This window comes from Bombyx mandarina, chromosome 01 (assembly GCF_030267445.1).
Source record: "Bombyx mandarina strain Sakado chromosome 01, ASM3026744v2".
Classification (NCBI taxonomy): Eukaryota; Metazoa; Arthropoda; class Insecta; order Lepidoptera; family Bombycidae; genus Bombyx; species Bombyx mandarina.
In genome coordinates, this window is record NC_143208.1 from 6,371,223 (window position 1) to 6,393,303 (window position 22,081).

At 35.8% G+C, this 22,081-nt stretch overlaps 1 protein-coding gene across 1 annotated transcript in view; it reads left to right on the plus strand.

The window, feature by feature from the left end:
- LOC114244524 (WD repeat-containing protein 47) overlaps positions 1-20,932 on the plus strand; it is a 51,513-nt gene extending 30,581 nt beyond the window's left edge. The window contains exons 6-10 of the mRNA XM_028176372.2: positions 2,825-3,002; positions 6,436-6,579; positions 14,947-15,102; positions 16,788-17,007; positions 18,050-20,932. Of these exons, the coding sequence (XP_028032173.2) occupies positions 2,825-3,002; positions 6,436-6,579; positions 14,947-15,102; positions 16,788-17,007; positions 18,050-18,195 (844 nt within the window). The 3' untranslated portion in view covers positions 18,196-20,932. The remainder of the gene's footprint in view (positions 1-2,824; positions 3,003-6,435; positions 6,580-14,946; positions 15,103-16,787; positions 17,008-18,049) is intronic.
- Positions 20,933-22,081: the final 1,149 nt, after the last annotated feature.

The following is a 22,081-nucleotide window of genomic DNA, read 5'->3' on the forward strand; positions in this document are numbered from 1 at the left end:
TATCAACGGTCTTGAACTATAGTACTGCAACCTTCTAATGTACATTAGCGAGACGATTTGTATACTCAAGTAGACTTAAATTTAATTCATCGGTTTAAAAGTTCTCGTCTGTTCGTTTAGGTAAATAGCTTTACCCAAACAATTTACGTAATTAGATATGCTATAGGTATTTGTTATGTATTTATTTGTATTTTAAGATCATTTTATTTCGATTAAATACTTAATGTCCAGACATGTCGGCATTTTCTGCGCATTTTAAGTAAACAAACCGAACAGGCGTCAGCTTTGAAATGTCACGTTTGAGAATACTAATCTGAGAAAGTTATTTCGATATTAAAAAGTAATGCGTTCGAGCGCATACACTCATAATTATAAATTTGAATATCAGCAAGTCAAATTAATCGATAAATAAATTCAGAGCATTTTCGATTTGCACTTTGTAAAATTTAAAATACTGGCGGTAGGGCATGTTGTGAACCAGCGTTTGTAGGACCTACCTATTTCTGCTGTGCCGAATGCCTTTCGGCTTAAGAGGTGGGGCAGCCGTTGAACTGTAAAATTGAGACTTAAAATCAATGTCTCACTTGTACTCATAGTTTGAAAAGCTAAGATTGTTTCTTTTAATGTGAATATAGAACAATAATCATACTATATTTTACTAGTTTGAAACAGGGTCCGGCTCGCTCCGTTACGGTTACTTGCGGTAATGAGTAGAAATTCTCCTAACTGAGCGTTATTTATGTACAACCGCTCTTTTATTTAATGGAAAAACACTTAGAGTAACACCAGCGTATATACCGTTTACTCTCCATTAAGTACACGTATAATATTACAAAACAATTGATCTTCTTGCGTCTCCGTAATAAGTGCCTAAAATTCCGGAGCACGGTTAACAAAAGCTTTTCGGATTTGTATCACGGAACGACGTCACTAACTCTATGACAGAGAAATGCGGAACTGTAATGATGTCGTGATTACGTCAGAAATTTGTCACCTCCATGGGCGGACGAAAATTTAACAACAATGTTCGAATATTTGAAACGAATTGATTCGATTCACCACATTGTTTCAACAATATGTATTAAAAGCATATTATGTTTTTAATGTTATAAAACAAAACGCGCAGTTCTAAATTCTAGAATATTGTTTTTATTATTATTAAATATTGATAACATAATATCTAATCATAATAATATAATGTTTGACCTTAGAGCATTTTACTATCAAGTAAATTGAATTCAAGTGTTACGTCTTTTGACCTTTATGAATCTTATTAACTAAGACATCTCAAGGCAGACTCAAGGAGTAATCTAAGAACGTAATCTCAAAATTTTCATTCTGTTCAAGTTTTTATTGTATAACCCAGAGCAGATCCATCACTCAAATTACGTTGACCTTTAATTTTAAAGAAATGTTTTGTATGTCATGTATTATTTATCATCAAACAGTATTTGAATAGGACTCTATGGTTTGATTTCATAATATATAATGTATTTTTGTACTATGTTTTCTTGAAATATGTCCCGCTACATAAAATATATCTCGCTCAAACAACTAAATATTTTTTAAACACATAATTACGAAGACCATGTGTAACAATATTTTATCCAGAACAGCCCTCTGAGTTTATCGCCGGGTCTTCTCAGTGGGCTGCGTTTCCGATCAGGTGGTAGATTCTGCGAAACCCTGCTCTTGCTAGGGCCAGTGTTAGCAACACCTCTGGTTTGAGCCCCGAGAGCTCAACTAAAAGCTAGGGTAACGCTGATATAGCCACTCTAGGCTATCAGCATGAACAGAAAAAAAATTGCGAACAATGTAAAACGATACTACCGTTCCATTGTTATAAGCACCTGTCGCCGTGGCACAGAAATGTTTTTTTTGTGAGCCCTGAATGGGGCGAGGCTCGACATGTGCTCCTATGTTTTTAAGACAACGTTGTAGAAGTCTAATCATGGACTTTCAATTCCAAAATGAAATCAACATTGGTGCAGCAGGTTTTGCGTGAAATGAATCAACGAGGAAACAAACAGACACAAAACGTACCAAAACGGTGTTGTTAAAGCTTAATACGTTGAACGCCATCATGGACACCGTTTTCCGAAAGCATACTGTCGGCCAGGGCCGCACCAATATATAAAACATAATTAAAAAATCGGCGTGTTTTTTTTGCCAAAAATGGGGAACCACAGATTTTATCGCGGCCTATGAAGATGTCCAAACCTTTTCCTAGCGCGGCGGACACGGTATGACCGTTGCGGCCCATTGCCTAAACAAAGCATTTGATCTTGCGCTCAATCTGTTAATAATCTATATATTAATACGCGAAGCAAAAACTTGGTACCCATTTTTACGAAAATTGCGCAGACGTGGGAGTATGAAACTTCCCACACTTAGAGAGAACATAGAGAAGAAGTGCAGAAGGCTAATATTTTTTTTAAATGATGCATAAAAAATATATTAAATCAATAAAAAAAAACATTACACACACTATCATGTATTTGACACAACACATACATAAAAATATACTCTTTGCTCATTGTCAAATGTCAAACTTTTGTTATTATTTAAAGTCTGTGGTCAAATTGAGAATAGATTAATATTTTTTGTCTTTAATCATATTTATCTATAGTGTAGTCTTGGCGAAATCTGTGATTATATAATTACCTATATTATAGAAGTATAATAGTGTTTGAAAATAGAACCTTAATAATATTTAAACGTAAAATTTCAATTAATTATTTTCGAATTTCAACAACTGCGGGACTGCTGGTAGTATGAAATGTAGTATGAAGATTTAGCTAATTAAGTCAATAAATTTATTCAGGGACAACAGCGCTCCCACAGCGCCGACGGTGCTTCTCAAAAGAACCAAACACCACAAGGGGAGTATTTACTGCCTCGCATGGAGTCCCGCTGGTGATCTACTAGCCACAGGCTCTAATGATAAAACCGTAAAATTAATGGCGTTCAACACGCACGCTTGCAATTTGGAAGGACAAGAGGTATGTTATTTCTAACATAAGGATTCTCTAATTTATTATCTTGAGTTTGCTGACTGCATCTGTAATATGTTGTATTTTCCTTTTCAACAATCTGCTACGCACGACCTGTTTAGTTGCGAAGTAATTAGTGGAAGATGCCGTTCTTGACATGCTAATTAAATAATTGCGAACATGTCTCGCACTGAATCATAAGTTCTCTCTTAATGACGTTAAGGGCGACGGATGTTTATATTGAATTTAATTGAAAGATAATACAAACATGATTTGTTTATTCAGAACAATTCTGTTATATGGAAATATTATGTTTTATACGCCAACGAAGAAGTAAAGAAGGAAAACGTCATATTTTCTACCATCTACTACCTACTACCGCTTAATTCGTACTCCCAATGTGATATTCCACAACGTGCTTCCCGAGATCATTACCGCCACGAACCAACAAACTAATTAATCTGAACTCAACATTAAAACCACTAGCGTTCTACTTCTGTCGTGAAATGTACCAATTTCGACAGTTAAAAAAAATCGGTTCCTATCGCGTAAATGAGTTTTCGAGCATATGTAGGTACCTACCTACTAGGGATGTGCGCGGGCAATTCATAATTATCGTCTTCAATAACACCACCGCTCGTCCACCCAACAAATATATTCATAAATATCGCATTGCCTGTAACGACGTGGTCACAACATAAATGATATACCCAGCGCGTCCAATCAGAAGCGAACGATTTATTTAATGGAGATCAATCGCCATAGTTAAAAGCGATAAATCGATTCACGTACAGACCGAAATAATTGTAAATACATGATTCTGTTTATGACGTAACGTGCGAATCGGAGTGCGTCACTAAAATGATGATAACATCATTTGCACTAGATAATACCTAACCGAGCTTAGCTCGGTTTTTTTTTATAACGCCATCATGTTGTGTCTTTAAAGGGGTTAGCTGCCCTCAATTAAGAAAAATAGTATTATTATTCGGCAATAGATGTCCGGAAGAGTTGATTATTGAAAACACAAATAAAACAACATTTTCTGAAAATAAATCGTAGCTAGATCGATTTCTTCTTCTTCTTCTCCATCGCTCCCTCATTGCTGAGGATCGTGACTCCGTTTTAGCTTGTCGACTGTCAGCCTCCATCGGTTCCGGTCAGTTGCCTGGTGTAGTGCAGCGCTAAGTGGTCCGCTGGTTTGCTCGGAGATCTGGTCGGACCAACGTTTGGGGCTCCGGCCTCTAGGACGTTTTCCTTTTACTTTCCCAGTGACCATAGATCGATTTATAGCCCCCGAAATCCCCTATATACTAAATTTTATGAAAATCGTTGGAGCCGTTTCCGAGATTCAGATTATATATTATATATATTAATATACAAGAATTGCTCGTTTAAAGGTATAAGATGAAACATACTATGCACAGTGAAGTGAAACATTCCATAAATATCCGCATTTCACGAACTATGTCACGTTCTATCACTTGTGCCTTCGACTGTACCAGACTCGTTCAATCAGTTTTAATTAAAAACGTACCTTGATGCAGTCGAGTTAATCATCACGTGTTGACGTCACGAATGCGGCGTGAATATCGAGCAAACGTCATTCGAACGATAATCAATTTTGGTGTTGTCACCGATTAATACAATTTTATCAGATGAAATGGTTAACGGCAAACGTTCCATTTTTTATTAAATCTCACAACGTCTTTGTAATTAAATATAGTTTAAAACAAAACTAATAAAATATATTTAATGTTATAAAAACAAACTAATAAATGTGTGTGGTTGAAAGTTAATAAAAACTCTTAAAAAGAAAACTGAAACAGCAATTTATTTCAGGTTTTATTTTATCCTAGTGATTCTAGTTAGAATATTAGAGCGAAATTAAAAATATGTAGTATGGTTATGGTTCGGTGATGCATATGCAAATTTTTTCGTTCGCTGTCTTCGTTGAATATGACTTCAAAGATTCCTTTACATACAAATTAACATATCAAGCCAATAAACGCACATCAGGTCAAAATAATATTTTTCCTCAGTCCTTGATATGTGGGCTAATTTGCGAGACACATTTATAAGTTGTTGAAAAATACGTTGACTAATTTTGTTGCATAGATAAACAAAAATATATATTAAGCTAAAAAGGATTTTAAAAACATTGGTACTAAAATTGGACAAATAAAAAGACCACAAAACGTATCCAGTGTAAATTAACTTTGGTCACGTCATGTTGCAAGGAATCAGCTTATTCTCTATTTTGTGACGTCACGAGATAATGAAAGAAACTTATAAAGCTTTTCGGTCTAGTCAGCATTACGTATATAACTTCTTGGAAAAACATTAGTTAATCTGATAATTTAATCAGTTCTGAAAATTGCTGTTAAAAATAAAAGGATAGTTCAATTATATTGTCATTGTCGTTAAAGGTACAACTATATATCAAAATGTCTTTTTGTATATTGCTTTCCGTAACAATGGTTCCATATATAACATTTTCCAATTTTTTAAATAGATAATCCCAATTCAACGCTAGGTTATATTGGTTTTTATAATGTACATAATTATGTATACAAAACATTAATAATAGTCTTGAAGTATTGTTTGAAACTAGATTAAGGACACACATATGTTTTAGAACGGTAGGAAATTGTTTGGGTCTGAGTTACTGAATTTCGTAGATATGAATTACGTGTACTCATGACTTTATGGATTTGTATTTTGACAACTGACGGTTTACATAATGTTAAATGGTTTCTAAACGCGAATGAACGAACCTATAGATACAAAATTACAAGTCGCAATTACATATTGCTTTAGTGCAATAGATAATCGCATCGATTAGTACCGACTGCGTGTCACTTAGCGGCAGAAATGGGCAAGTTGGTGGTACGTTTCAATGCAGTGCAATATTCCGTGTAAGCTGCAATCACGTACTCGTATTTTTTAAAAAATCAACGGAAATATTTGACCCGTACTACTACTACTACTACCGCACTACCCGAACTACTTGGATGCTAATAGTAAGAAATATACAGTACTAGCTGGCCCGGGAAACGTTGTTTTGCCATATAAATTATTTATAGGAAAGATAAATAATCTAGGAACGAATTCTCGAATCCACCTGAAGGTGTACAGAAAATTTCATTAAGCCCTTTAGAAGAAATATTAAATTAAATTAAAATAGTAATTATTTCAGAATTCATCCAATAGTTTCAGAGATTATCTCTTAAAAATATATATTTGTATATAAAATATTCAACTTCTGACATAAGTATAGTAGATAAATTTATATCTGACAATATATCGTAAAGTTTTTCGGAGGCATATAAGAATGGCTTCACTCGTAATGCATCCTGGGTACCGAATAGCGTGCCATTAACATGTATCTAATCCAGAAAATTTGAATGGTATTTTAATAATCATGCATCGATATCGTTAGGTGGAATTGACGGTACACGACGGTACTGTCCGCGACGTGTGCTTCATCGAGGACACGACAAACAAGACCAGTCTACTGGTGAGCGGCGGAGCCGGCGACTGCAAGATATACGTCACCGATTGCATCATAGGGAAGACCTTCCAGGTATGTTAATTAATTAATTAAATTAATCGAGTAATAACGGGCTTAAATCATTTAGAACAAATAATATAATATAATTTAGTTTTAACTCAAATATATTTTGAGTTAAAACCGCCATTTTTATTTTGAATCGAATGCGACGAGGAAGTCGTCGTGGCCTAAAGGATAAGACGTCCGGTGCATTCGCGTCTCTAGCGATGCTCGAATTCCGCAGGCGGGTACCAATTTTTCTAGTAAATACGTACTTAACAAATGTTCACGATTGACTTCCACGGTGAAGGAATAACATCGTGTAATAAAATTCGGATTCGAAAAATTATAATTTGCATAATTATTGGTGGTAGGACCTCTTGTGATCCCGCAGGAGTAGGTACCACCGCCCTGCCTATTTCTGCCGGGAAGCAGTAATGCGTTTTGGCTTGAAGGCTGGGGCAGCCGTTGCTACTAAACTGAGATCTTAGAACTCGTATCTCAAGGTGGGTTTGCAGCATTTACGCTGTAGATATCTATGGGCTCCGGTAACCACTTAACACCAGGTGGGCTGTGAGCTCGTCCACCCATCTATGCAATAAATAAATAAAAAATAGAGAATTGTACTCTCAACACTTAGTCCGCGATACCATCCACGCAGTCGAGGATATAGGCAGGACTGGCGCAGGATAATCCAGGAGAAAGTTATTAGTGGATGCCACGACCTTCACCGTGGAGGATTATCGACGCGTCCACGACTAGAGCGATGTGTAATATGCTTGTGGATACAATCGTGCATTTCTGTTTGAATAGTACAGGCGTTTTTTTGACATCGTTTCTCAAGATGGCTGTCGGGATTCCGTAGTAATGCCGTTTATAAGTCCGGATGACCACTCAACACCAGATAGTTCGTGTATTCGTCAGTCTATTTAGAGCAGAACTTAAATTGGATAAGACATAATTATCGTAGCCGATAACTCAAGGCGAATAGAGCTCGCGCAGAACTCCCGAACCCGTCTCGATCCCGAATAATGGGCAAGAGATGGGACAAAGACGAAGTCTTAGCTGGCCTGATCAATTTAAAGTTTTCTACTTGAATTTGTTGGTAAAGAGTTTTTTTTTTGTTTTTGATCCTCTGTCATATCAAGAGTCAAGTAATATGAAGTTCAAAGATTGTGAATTAAAAAAAAAACGCGCAATCGATAAATAGTGCTCCTTAGTTATAAAGGAGTAACAGTAAAATAAACATTATCTACGATCAAAAATGTTTACAATGCAAATCAACATTTTGCCGATTAATTAATAACATGAATTTGTATTCTAAGCTATTTAGATTAGCTGAATGAGCTGAACTCGTTAAACTGCGGTCTCATTATTTACACGAGAGGTATTTGTGAGATAATAGACATATGTTTTTAACTTGGAAATTTATTTATTGATAATATTATCAATTGATAATTATTTATTAGTTTTCGTTTGTGAATGGCTCGAACTGATAATTTTTACTGCTTTCGAAAGCGAATGAGCAAACAAACTACCTGATAGTGACTGATCGTGATCATCGTTGCTCATGGTTCATTGACTCAGCCTGGTGGTAAGGAATATTTAGTACTTAAAAATGACGTGTGGCCAGCGTTCAGAAAACACTGCGCAGAGGTTTGTTCGGATTATTATTGTTATATTTAAGTCATTATTGGCCAATAGCGGTACTGATATATCATACAGACAATACTATAAAAATTAAAATATTTAGTATCGCATTAAATTAAAGCCCATACTAGAAATCGTAAAACACGAACGTTCTGGAAGGTTCGACGGCGTCACAGTGGGTATGGTTGGAGGTATATACACGCCCGAACGAACGCGGCGCGAATGATATCTTGTTACCTAATATAAGATTTTGATTTCGGAGAATGTAATAACCGTGCCTTTGCATATATATTTCTTATCAAATTACAGTTTTTATTTTGTCTTTTAAACCCCTGCTTGTCATATTGACATTAAAACTTATAAACCTTGTAACCTAGGAACTTTTCACCATTGTCTGTGACATTGGCAAGTGCTAACACATGTTATGGAGAAGCCGACGGCCTCTTTGCAACATCTTCATCTAGTTTAATCTATTCCTCTGATCTTCCTTCTTTTTTTGTGTCCGTCTGTAAGTAATCCTGGGATACAAGTCATCACTGCCAAAGCATTATAAGGGGAGCTGTGATATTTTAAAAGGAGAAACAAGTAAAAGCTTTTTTTAAAACATCTGTAAATCCATTTGCGAATACGGTTCCCAGGACGAAATCCATTTGATTCGTTTCCGTTCTGCTGTGGGGGAAATTATTTGATTTCTTCAATGAAATATTGAACGGCGCAGACCGATTATGCACTCGATTTAAAAAATGAAATTGTGTTTCTCACAACGTGAGCTAAAGATAATGTATTAATATACAATATTTATGTGGATTTATTTCGAATGAAAGACTGCAATCAAATTAATACCGTACTAATTTCGTAACATTAAACACGGCTATCGATCCTATGAGCTAATCGCTTTACAAACTGTTTTATCTACACTTACCTCGAGAATATAAAATTAGTTAAAAATGAAGTTCCAAACGAATGCAATTTTATGTGAAACCAAGTTACAGTAGTTCGATTGCCTTAATTATAACAGGTTACAAATTACTGATATATTCTAACTCTAACTGAATCAGTAGCGCAGTACATCAGGCATACGTTTGTGTGAAGAATAGGTTTGTTTGCTTGTGGTCTGAGTGTTTAATATCCACATTTACCTTTTACCGTATATACATAAGTATGTGTATCAGTCTCTCGTTCCCATAGTACCGGGAATCCTAGTTTGGGCCCCGGTAACCTCCTGTGATTTGTGCCTGACTGTTTATTTATTAACTCTGCAATTTTTCATATCAGTGTATTAGCTTTGTTTCTCTTGCACATACCAAAATTTCTAACTCCCAACTGTGCGACAACTGTGAGCAATGTATGTACATGCTATTAATAAACCATCTAAATACTTGGAACTTGCAATTTGAAAACGCATGTAGTGTGCACGGATTTTTCCTACCTATTGTTAGTAACTAGGGGTGTGCGAATATCGTTCAAATCGAATAATTCGAAAAATTTCGAATAATTCGTAAAAATTTCGAATAATTCGAAAGTTTTCGACTAATTCGCGAATTAATAAAATATCTCTGGATTTTCAATTGTTTCCATTTAAATTCCTTTAAATCGTGTGTCAAAATATTCTACTTACGAATAATATATTTTTCGTTTAAAAATGAGTTACCTAGAGAAAACAATTACTCATTTTCAATATATGTTCATCTCTGTCGATAACACACAAAATGTAGATGGTAATATTAGCAAGACATATTTTCTATTTGTTGCGGTCCTAAGAAGGTTACTCATGTAATGTTTTAATATTTTATCAAAGTTTTTATACATATCCTCATACTTTTTATTCATAAAAAAAATACTCACTTAGTCATTTTCTTTTACTATATTTCTAGAATATGCAATTTATTATGCAATACAGCAGTCGAAAGAACGACAGATAACATAAACCCGCATTTGAACTTATTTGAATTGAACCTATCATTAGTAGGGGTGTGCGAATAATTCGAACTTTCGAATTATTCGATTCGAGTTTCGTTCGAGTATTCGATTCGTAAGTTAGAATTATTCGCACACCCCTATTAGTAACCTCGAGGGTTGTGTTAGCTTCACCGGAGGTGTAGGTAAGCTCACGGGGCCTGGCGATTTTGCTAACACTAGCCTTAGCAAGAGCAGTGCTTTGCTGTATCTACCACCGAATCGGAATCGCGATCCGCTGGGAAGGTCCGGGGAGATGCGCAGTGGGCTGAGTCTATGATTTAGTTTTCACGACGAACCCTTCATAGCATTTGGCGGGTTCGACGAGAACGGTGACCGGTGCTTGGAATCTCTATAAGCATTGATAGCAGATTGTGGGAGAATCCAAAATGACATGCTTGGGGCGACGGTGACTGTTTACCGTTTGGTCTTCTGGCTCCGGTATGTAGTTTCCGGCGACCACGGCCACTTATCGGCTCTAGTTTTAGGTCGTCGTGAAGAACTACGTTTCTTACGTATCACGGTGCTCAGACGGCTATCCTACAAAATGGGATTGAATGACTTGTAGGGTGCTGATGTGTGCGTTGCGCGTGAGCGAACACTACACATGCACATGTCATGTCCGAACGTATGCAAATTTTGTAGAGAGTCACCTTATTTCGAAGGGACGATTTATTTACAAATTGTCGGATATAGTTGTTTTAGTAGGAACGCGGCCTCTTGTGTTTTTGTTCGCGGAAGACGCGCTTGCGTTCAGGGTTGAGGTGGAGGGTCGCCTTTATACAATACAGCTTAGACTTCGACTTTAATGGCATTCACGTGGTGTGTGAGTTCCGATAATCACTTAACACCAGGAGATGGAACATGACTCGTTAACGAATAAAAACAATTTGTTGACATTACGATTTTGCCACTGAATACAAAAAATATCCAAGACGATTCTAGTATAAGATCTTACGTTTATTGTATTATAACATAAATGTATTTTCGTAGGAATATAGACGTATAGTATTTGTTTAGGTTAAATAAAGACAATGGGTCTCACTTTCTGAATTATCAGATGTTTTTCTTGTCCATTTGCCGTGGCTTTGTCGACTACGAAAAACCTGACCGTAATCCGTGTAACTGATGTTTTGAGGTCACAGTTGAATAGACTCAAGAAGGTACAATGAACGTAATAAATACTCGTCAGAAAAACAAGTAATGTACTCGTAGATTGTATAGAAATTATACATGCTTTCATCTACGCGCTCAGGATATTCGAACTGATTGCATCCATTCCATTTCTAATATTGAGTTTTGAGGGGCGCACGTATTTCGGAATTTGCAGTCGGTATGTAATCACGGGTAGTGTGCGTCATGATCCGGTGGTTTGCTTTAACCGATTTTCGTATCGGCATGTGTATGAGATGCCAACTTTGCACACATGTAGGTACACATATCTCTAGAAAAATAAACGGTGTCATTTTGTAGGCGAACAAAAATAAAGCGATATTATCAACATGACGTTCTTATTTAAAATGTCATTTTTTAAATGCTTACGTAATCAATGCGACAGGTTCCATCGAATGATTGCTTTTAAAATGACGAATCATCTTTCTTGTTCCTGTCTGCATTTTTAGGTGGCATGTATATAAATGTGATATGTATTGATGATTACAACAACAACAACAACAATAATAATAATAATAACTGGCAACAAATCAGACACGGTCATCCGGCCCCAAATTAGTATGCCCTGTGTTATGGGTAACAGAAACTGATTTACATACTTATGTACGGTTACATATACATATATTTGCAATAAGCACCTAGAGAAAGAGCAAACCTATTCATCACACGAATGTTTGACCGATTTGGGAATCGAACCCACGACCCTTGACGCAAGAGTCGCCGCTGACTAAACTAAACATTATATTTAATTCGTTTTAATACCACTTTCTTTAATCTTTTGCTGTCTCAGTAGCAAAACATTCAATTCACTTGAGAGTAACCTTCATGTAAGCCGAATTGAAAACGAATAGATTTATTTCCCATACTCTCGATTGATCTATAAGGATTTTAATCATATTTTTAGTACGCGTCTTACGCTGTCGTACGAGAAATGACGAGATCAAATAGTTTTCAAAGCTCGTACAAGCATAGATGGCGGTACGTATATAAATTAGCCAATCTCACGAGCTCACGTAACCTTATTCAAAGTCTCACTCTGATATAAGAGCGAAGTAATGTAAATGTAAATGCGTCAAGAGATTTGTGTATTTCAAAATAAATAAATAAAAACTATTCTAACTATTCGTATCAACACCGTACAATATAACAGCTTTAGTCTTAGATTATCTTGATTGCAGTAGGTATGAATCTCCATTGGAAACTCGCGCGATATAAGGTATAGTAATCGGCAAACTTCTTGAGCAAATGACCTTGACTGCGCAGAACCGAATTTTAGATCACTTTGGTGGTGAGGGTGAGGCGCGACGGCAGGGGAAATCGTATCGAGCGCGTTATTGGTAGATCAGTCGAACCTTGCGTCCCGCACCGCGCCCTCATTCCGCTTGCTCCCAAAAGTACGCTTGCGTACAGTGGAAAGTCTATCGTTATTAATCGTTAAGTTATTTGTTATAATTGCTTGTGGACTTTGTTGCCATTGCTATTTGTTGAGTGTTTGTTGATTTTTTTTATACATACACTATGCCGTGACAAACTGGTGTAGTACTTAAAAGAAAGGGTAGAAAATTTGTGTACGACGTATATTGCTTCTTTATAAAACAGGGGAAGAATGATATGGAAAAATTAAAACAGACTTCGGAAGCAACAAAAACATCAGTGAGTACTGTTAGGTGCATTATTAACGAAGCTAAAGGCTCTGGCTTGCTCGCCGTGTTTCGGACTCCGGGTAAGAAAAGATCAGGGAAGAAGAAAGTTACCGGAATGGATAGTTTCGTTCAATCTGTAATAAAAAGATGTAATCATAATAACTACATAACAAGCAGCGAAACTCCGTACCGTAGAAAGGCTTCGAAAAATTTAAAGAAGATATAAATTTTAATGGCTCTGAATGAAGCTTACGACGAATTATGAAAGAGCTAGGCTTCAGATGGAAAAAAAGAACAGAAAATAATCGGAAGCTGGTAAATGAAAAGAGTAACATTCGATTACTACGAATCGAATATCTTCAAAAAATAATTAATTATAGACAAAAAGAAGACCGAATCGACCGAGTTGTAAACTACGCCGATGAGCCCTATGTCGACTCATCACGATGATAGCGACTCGGGTGATGAAAACAGTGATGATGATGATGGTCAAGAATTATGATAACGAAAAAAAAATTACAAATACCAGCTTCGCTTCAACTGAACCAAGACCTGGCAACAGCTCTAGTTTTGACTTAATAGAAGGAATATCTATTTTACCCCAAGATTAAATTATTACAATTATTTACCTATATGTTTTGTTGATGTTCTAATAAATATATAAGTAAATACATATGTTGATTTTAATAATTTAATAGCATTATGACGCAGAGTAAGTAATGTTTTTGCACGTGAGTGTACCATGCGCAAACTTACCCCCACTACGTCAACAAATGCTCAAGAAGTTTGCCGGTTATTATACCTTGTATAGGCATTCCATACCGCATCGACAACGAACGTCGAGCGAGATCTCTTTGTGAAGTCTGACTCAATTATCATGCACTTTACCGATGCGCAACCACTCTCGTTTCCGCGCTGCTTTTTTTAAAGTAGTGATTCAGAATAAATAACGAACAGCTTACAATGCAACTGCTACTAGTAAATAAAACATAGAAAGATGCTCGTTTGACGTCGCCATTGTCGAACCTTGTGTTCTTAGTTCGAATTTTTAACGTTCTCGATAGCGTAATAGTTAACTTATATTTGTATGAAGTTAAAACAGCGCCCCTAGCGGCAAACCTAGGTAAATGTTCCAAATCCATACAAATTTGAGTTAACGTTTACGCTATCGAGAACGTTAAAAAACTCATACTAAGCACACTGAACTATAAGACAACTCGGGTTTTATGTATGTATGTGTGTTAAGTGTTTCTATATTGTAGATATTTTTGTATTTCAAATGTGATGGACATTTCGAAAATCAGGAAATACGAACACGAATGATTATTGAAAGTGTTGTAAAATCTACTTTACGTGTTATTTATTCTTTTGTTCTACTTTTGAAATGTTTTTTTTTATTATTCCATGAACTTCTACATTTATTGATTCTTTAAAACAACGTACAATAGGTGTCATTATATTACGTATTCAGTAGTCGTCGTTTGTGGATCACAATCGCGCGATTATAATGCAGTATGTGTCCTCTAAACTAGCCTTATGTAATCTCAACAACACTTTCGTTCTCTAGTAAGGCAATTTTTAAGCAATTCAATCAATATTAATAAAGTTGAAAGAAACGCGCAAATATTGTCTCATATCAGCTTTTATTTTTTAAAACCTTTAAATTTATTTTATTTGAAACTAGACTGTATGTTAATACTTTAAGTTTTGAATGCAGAACCCGCATTTCACACGTCTATGTACTCCAAGCTTTAACTCGTTAGTGACGGTTTTTCTGTGTACAAAACTGTTCTGGCGAGGTTTATACTAGAAAAAAAAAAAGTGTACCTCCGTTAAATATGTAAGCCAATGACAAAACTACACTGCGGTGTAATCCCGCGTCAACCTTCTCTAATATCTGTACGGTCAGCAAATCAAAGGCAAACTTTTCGTTTTGACTTTAACTGATTTTCAATTTTTTTGTTTTTTTTTTTCACAGGCGCTAAGCGGCCATTCGGGTCACGTTTTATCGCTGTATAACTGGGGTGGTGCAATGTTCGTGTCTGGCAGTCAGGATAAGACAGTGCGTTTCTGGGATCTCCGCACCGGGGGTTGTGTCAACATAATATCACCACCAGCGGGTCAGCCTAGTAAGGTAATGTTACTGCTTTAAATTTTTTAGTGTAAAATGCGCTTAAGTGTCACAAATTGGTATGTTGGTGATGCAATAATTTTTCTATAAATTCAAATTGATTGGAAATTAAACAGTAAACTTTGAAATGTTTAAGTCCTCCAAATCCATATCCATCCTTTAAATCCATACCTAATAATATGGTTTTTTCTCTTATTGCTTAGCGAATGTGTTCACGTTTAGTAGTGGCCGCAATTATTATTTGGCATTATTAGGCACTCACGCCAATTCCGAAAAAAACGTAAAAGTAAAAATCTTTTGCTTTCATTTAAAACTTAATAGTAAAGAACCTTTACCTGAAGAATAGAGCTCCATTTACCCGTAGTATTCCATGACACATTTAGATAACTGACACATAGCGTATTAGCGTTTGGCCAAAGTCTAAATTAATTGGGCTTCCATTTAAAAAATAATCGTCTTGTGAATAAGAGTTGCAGGAGTTATTATTGAGAGAAAAAAAACAGTTAAAAGATGGTTACCTAAAAGTAACGTAAAAACGCTTGTCATTGTAGTAAAAGTAAAACAAGACATTTTATTTTATATGAACACAGATGTCCCAGTAGTCAGTAGTGCTTTTACGCCTATTCGTTTATGTTCGAATAAGCCTTGCGGAGTTTTATCTACTAGAGTTGACATTCGAAATGTATTAACAACATTGAAATGAAATAAAAAAATTGAAGATTAACTTCGTTTAACTTAATTTCGGTTTTTGACTTCAACATCCTTCTCAATAATCTATTTTTACAGTATCCAATTGTTTAATTCGCTATCTGTAAACTTCACTAGCTGAAAGTAAAATAATAATTGTCTCTGTGTTTACGCTATTTGCAATGGATTCATTGGATTAATATTATTGAACGTAATTGAGAGCGCATCGATATAGTCCCGTCCCTTTCCTCTCTTATATAAATGTCATTATAAAGTCGAGTTTGAATCGTGCGCATCAAAATTGTGCGATCGCGATAAATAGTAGTGAATATTGAGTGCAGCTAATTAATTACTTAAACAACTGAAAGTGTTCATCACGATAAAAAAAAGGAAGACAGGACACAGACCTACGGTGAGTTCCTAACAAATTACCAAGTATCATATCGATTGCGCTCTAAATCTATAAACTAAAGAACCAAGCCCAAACAATCTGATTTTTATTTTGTGGAACTAGCGATGATCTATGATCGTACGAGCGAGTTATTTTCCTGTGGTTAATTTATCGCTAAAACAATCTAGCATTCTAAATTGAAGTACTTCTGTCTTCGATCTCATATCTCAAGGTCGAATCGAGAACTTGAACTTCGATATCAGCAGCGATTATGTTTTGCGGGTATTTTAAAATAAACGGTGCGCGTGCAACTTTGTGCACGTGAATGAAGTGAAACTTCTTATTCAATGTGTAGTATTGTGGTTTTCGTTATTTTTCATCTTTAAATGAGATTGTTCCTGTAATTAGCGAATGCTGAACGAATATATAAAGACTCATTAAATACTGCATTAAAATATTGGACGCTACCCGTTGCTAACATTCACTCTTGCCCTGTCTCTTTCTAGTATGGTAGCGTTAAACGTTTAACGCAACCTTGTTGAAAGTTGCATTAGAAGTTTCACTTCAAAAAAACATAACGAATCTAAGGGTTATTTATTTTCGTGTATAGGGTTCAGCGGTCGCGTCACTCGCGGTCGACCCGAGCGGGCGGCTGCTGGTGTGCGGACACGATGACGGGACTTGCGCGCTACACGACGTACGGGGTTCGAGGGCGCTGCAACGTTTCACGCCGCACTCGAGCGACGTCCGTAGCGTTCGTTTCTCTCCTGGCGCGTACTATCTGCTCACTGCCGGCTACGACGGCAGGGTAGTGCTCGCCGATTTGCAAGGTAACAATCTATATATATAAAAATGCATTACTGTTCGTTAGTCTCGCTAAAACTCGAGAACGGCTGGATCGATTTGGCTAATTTTGGTCTTGAATTATTTGTGGAAGTCCAGAGAAGGTTTAAAAGGTAGATAAATATGAAAATGCTCAGAATTAAATGAAAATAACAATTTTGTTTTTCCTTTGATGTGTTCCACGTCGGACGGATTCTTTTTGTTTGTTTTAAGTTTATTTTATACAAAACTAGGTCTTTTATTTATCGATTGAGGCACTACGAAGTCTGCTGGATCAGCTAGTAATTATATATTAATTGCCATATTGTCCTTTTTTTGTATTTAATTTTTGATGTTTTGGTGTACAATGAAGAATAGTTTTTCTCTCTCTTTAATTCTAGTACACACTGTTGATATTGATCGAAGGATAGGTCGGTGCCTATAGTGTACTACGCCGTATACTGTGTGATCGCTGCCCTTTAGGTAGCCAAAGACACTGTTTTCGGAGAGCAGATTCTGTGTCCTGAGCAAGGGAAAAAAAAATTGGGCGTGATCAATTATATTTTACACTCGACAATATAATAATGATTTCAGTACACGATTCTTGTTCGATTAACCCACACTATGTTAGTATGTAGCATGTGACAGAACGAGTTTGAAATAAAGTATCAAATGTTATTATAGGCGTTTGTAAGACGTCAACGTTTGTTAAAATGAATGTGTTTTTTTTTTATAGCTTAGATGAGTGGACGACCTCACAGCCCACCTGGTGTTAAGTGGTTATTGAAGCCCATAGACATCTACAACGTAAATGCGCCACCCACCTTGAGACATAAGTTCTAAGGTCTCAGTACAGTTACAACGGCTGCCCCACCCTTCAAACCGAAACGCATTACTGCTTCACGGCAGAAATAGCCGGGGTGGTGGCACCTACACGCGCGGACTCACAAGAGGTCCTATCACCAGTAAATTATGTAATTATTATGTAATTTATTTGAGAAATATGTTAATGAACGTGTTTGAATGTTGATGGGTCGTTTTGTATCGCAGGCGATCTGACTTGTCCGTTGCCAAGCGTGCCTGTCGCTCGACATCCGGACAAAGTGATCTCGGCCCGATGGCATCCCGATGACTTCTCGTTTCTATCGACCTCGGCCGACAAGACGGCCGTGCTGTGGACAATACCGCCGGTCTAATAACGATACGACTATTAACATCGGAGCTGACACTACGGGTTTCTCGAATCGTAGCGAGAGTATCGTATGCGTTCATTTTCCGGAAAACGTATCGTACGATCGCCCACTCATATTACGATAGACGATAAACATGACTTCGATCCGATATTCTCGTTTGTACACACACATTCGTGAAACTCGGCTCGTGTAAAACAGCCCTTTTAGGATCTTATAAAGAATAATAAAGAAGTTGCTTGTAAAACAATGAAAATTAGTTAATCTCGAAAGGTGCCGTTGGTTGATAATTTGATATAAGCAATCATTACAAAAAAAAGTGGCTTTAAAAAAAAATTTCTATTTCGTGTTAAATTTGATTGGTATAAAGTTTATCGATGTTTACGAAAACGCTTTAAAATCTTACTTTCTTTTTTTTTCATCACCCATTATTAGTCGTATGTATTTCGATTTATATTTCCTTCGAAATCGACGTTTTTTCCATTACACTAAATAAAGGTTTCTAGATTATCTGATTGGAAAATTGGTGATGTATCGTAATAATATGAGGTGTATTTTCGAAAAATAACGATGAGAGTAGGTACATTAAATTATCGTGTGCAGTTTGCTTGTCGATTTAATTTGTGTCGTGCCTCGAACGATGCGGTCACGAATCTTTGTTTACGAATAGTTCGATGCTTTAGGGCTGCATCGAATTGCATACGATTACGTTGCTAAAGTCGTTGATCAAAGGATATTCTATTCAACGGGAAATATTGACTAGAGCCCGGCGCTCACAGAGTTTTGTTTGCTTACTTAAAAGCCCGATTATTTTATGGCAAATAAAAAAATATATTCCAAAAATAATCATAGTCTTGTAAAGTTAGCTCGCACCAAACACAACTGCACTTATCACCGTCTTACACTATTTTCGCATGAATTAAGATATTTAAATTCTTCAGAGCAACTAATAATATTATTTCGAATAAATGGATCCAGACTTTTAACAACAAAAAAAAAATCTATTCATATTCATTCCACTACATAAGAAAACGCATTTTAGCTTAACAGTTAATAAAGCGCCCTTAAAAGTTTTTAAACGAACGAACCACGATTAAAGTTTTTTCATAAAGAAAATTGCACTTTGCAATTCAATTTGTTTCATAAGGAGCCGTAATATTCCAGTTTGTAAAATCTGCTTTCAAGACTAATGCGAGTTCATTAACTACTCGTCTGCAGATGAAAGAAGATTCTCGGAGGGCTAAGCTGTATTCACTTTGAGGGGCAACACTTAAAAAAAAAGCTTTAAATCTTTTCTATCTCGTCTATTTACATATGTGGACTGTTAAATAATAAATAATGATTGTCACAAAACTTAATTATACGTAAATAATTGTATGCATGTTATTATATATGTGTATCTAAACGACCTTTTTTTTTCTTTTTCAATAGTTGTACTTGTTTGAGCGCGCATTGTATAACGAAATTTAGCAGTATGTTATCCCACAGAAGATATTATGTGTGTTTTCAATACACATAATATTTTTTCATGATGCACGTGCGGTTACATCAAAGAAGTACAACTTCTGACGTTCGTGTCACAAAAAAAAAATAGATTAATTTTATTTCTTTTATGATTTAATTATTATAATTATTTATTTAGTGTACTAATTATTTTTAACATTAAGTAATTGATGAATAGTGTACATTAAGATTTTAAAAAAATTCACAAATATAGTTTTTACCTGAATTAATCGAAGGTATCTCGAAGGAGACATGAGACAATAGAAATAGTTGACACCATTTTATCTGTAGTGTTGTTTCTTTTTCCGAGTATAAAAATCGTATCATTAGAAGATATGATAGTTTTATCTGAAAGATTAAAAATATTATTTTCACAAACACTGACCTTAATCGATTAATAGTTATTTACATTTATCATAATATATTATCCAATGACTTTGTTTTTGATCCGAAGACTTTTGTTGTTTACAACAAAGAGATTTTTAATTCTGTATTGATTTAGCCATGACATTTTTTTTAAATTTTAAAATAACGTTATTTAAAGTGACTTTTTAATTCTAATTGTATCGATCAAAAGAGAATGTGATTAGTATTCGACACTCGGTTTTCAATTCGGGTGTAATATGTTATTGTCCCTTAGAATTAATAAAAAAATATTATAATGATTTGTGTGACCTTTCTTCTCCACTTAATTTTCGATTAAGGTGAAAAGTAAATTAATCGATACGTAATTAATTATTTTCATGAACAAAACACCGATGTTTACTTGACGTACCCTCGTAGTTTTTAAGAACTCCACTGGTGAATGTAATTAATGTAAATCTTAATGAATATAACGTTACTTAATTATAATTAAAATTTAATTAGGCCACGCGAGACACTGCGCAAATGTTTACGATAAATACGCATTGTCTATAGATATATATAAAATAAGTTTTTTTTGTGCTTCTTTATTATTTAAATTATACTTAATAGTGTCCTGTTAAGAAAAAAATGATGTTGTATTTATTGTTCGTTTTGTGCTTTGTCTGCTTTGAATAATGTTATGTATTAAAATTAAATTTTATTTACTGAATATTAAATATAAATTAAATTTTTGTATGTAATAACGAAAGTAAATCGTTCAGATAGCATGAGTGTAACGATCGAAATATGTAATTTTATAATGTTATTAAAACCGAATTTCTTTAACAAATTTGTATCCATTATCAATTAAGAATATTAATCATTTTATTTACGATATTGTTTTTCATTTCGTTACAAATCCTAACCTTTATACGGGACTTTGGTGTTTCGTGTGAAACTCTTCTCCTAAAAATGAATAGTATTTTTTAATTTTTTTTAATTGCTTAGATGGGTGGACGAGCTCACAGCCCACCTGGTGTTAAGTGGTTACTAGAGCCCATGGACATCTACAACGTAAATGCGCCACCCACGTTGAGATATAAGTTCTAAGGTCTCAGTATAGTTACAACGGATTAGTCTAACAGTTTTGACTGCCACTTACCTAATTTAGTAGCAGTAGTGGCCTAAGAGGCTATGCGATGGTGTAATTGAACCGAATATACTTGGAGGGGTACCAGTTTTGTTTTTTTCGTAATAATTTCACTGTGCTTAGTGCGAGTTTTTGAAATTCTCGATCGCGTAAAAGATAACTCAAATTTGTATGGAGTTAGAACAATGCTCCTATCGACAAACGAAGAGAAGCTGTCCCGACTCCATACAAACTTGAGTTAACTTTAACGCGATCGAGAAGTTAAAAGGCTCGCACTAAGGACAGTGAACATTTTTATTCACGAAGCATTTTCACGATAAACAACAAAGTCGTGAAGCGTCTGGGCGTGATCGCGCCTGTTGTACTCGTATTGAACGATCCGACTACGCCTTTGTTCAAGTCGCGTAGGCGATTTTATTAAGTAAGTACTTTAAAATATTATACCCTCGAACAGTGTCTGTGATAAAAATAAAACTGCCTTTACAATAACTTTTTTTTTTTTTTTCAATCCTATGCTGATAGCCTTGAGATGCTATTTCAGCTTCACCCTAACGTTTGTAGGTGAGCTCGCGGGGCTCAACCGGAGAGTTGCTAACACTGACCCTAGCAAGAGCAGTGCTTCGCAGAATCTACCACCGGATCGGAAACGCGACCCACTGAGAAAATCCGGCGAGAAACTCAGTGGGCTGTGTCTATGGGTTAGTTCGCTCGTCGAGCCCTTCGTCGCAAGCGACGGGTTCGACGAGAACTGTGACCGGTGCTTGTGGTGCCTAAAAGCACCGTTAATGGATCAGGAGGATCCGTAATGACGTGCTTTGGGCGACGTTGACGGTTTACCAGTCGGTCTACTGGGTCGGGTATGTAGTTTCCAGCGGCTACGATGAGAGGGTTCTC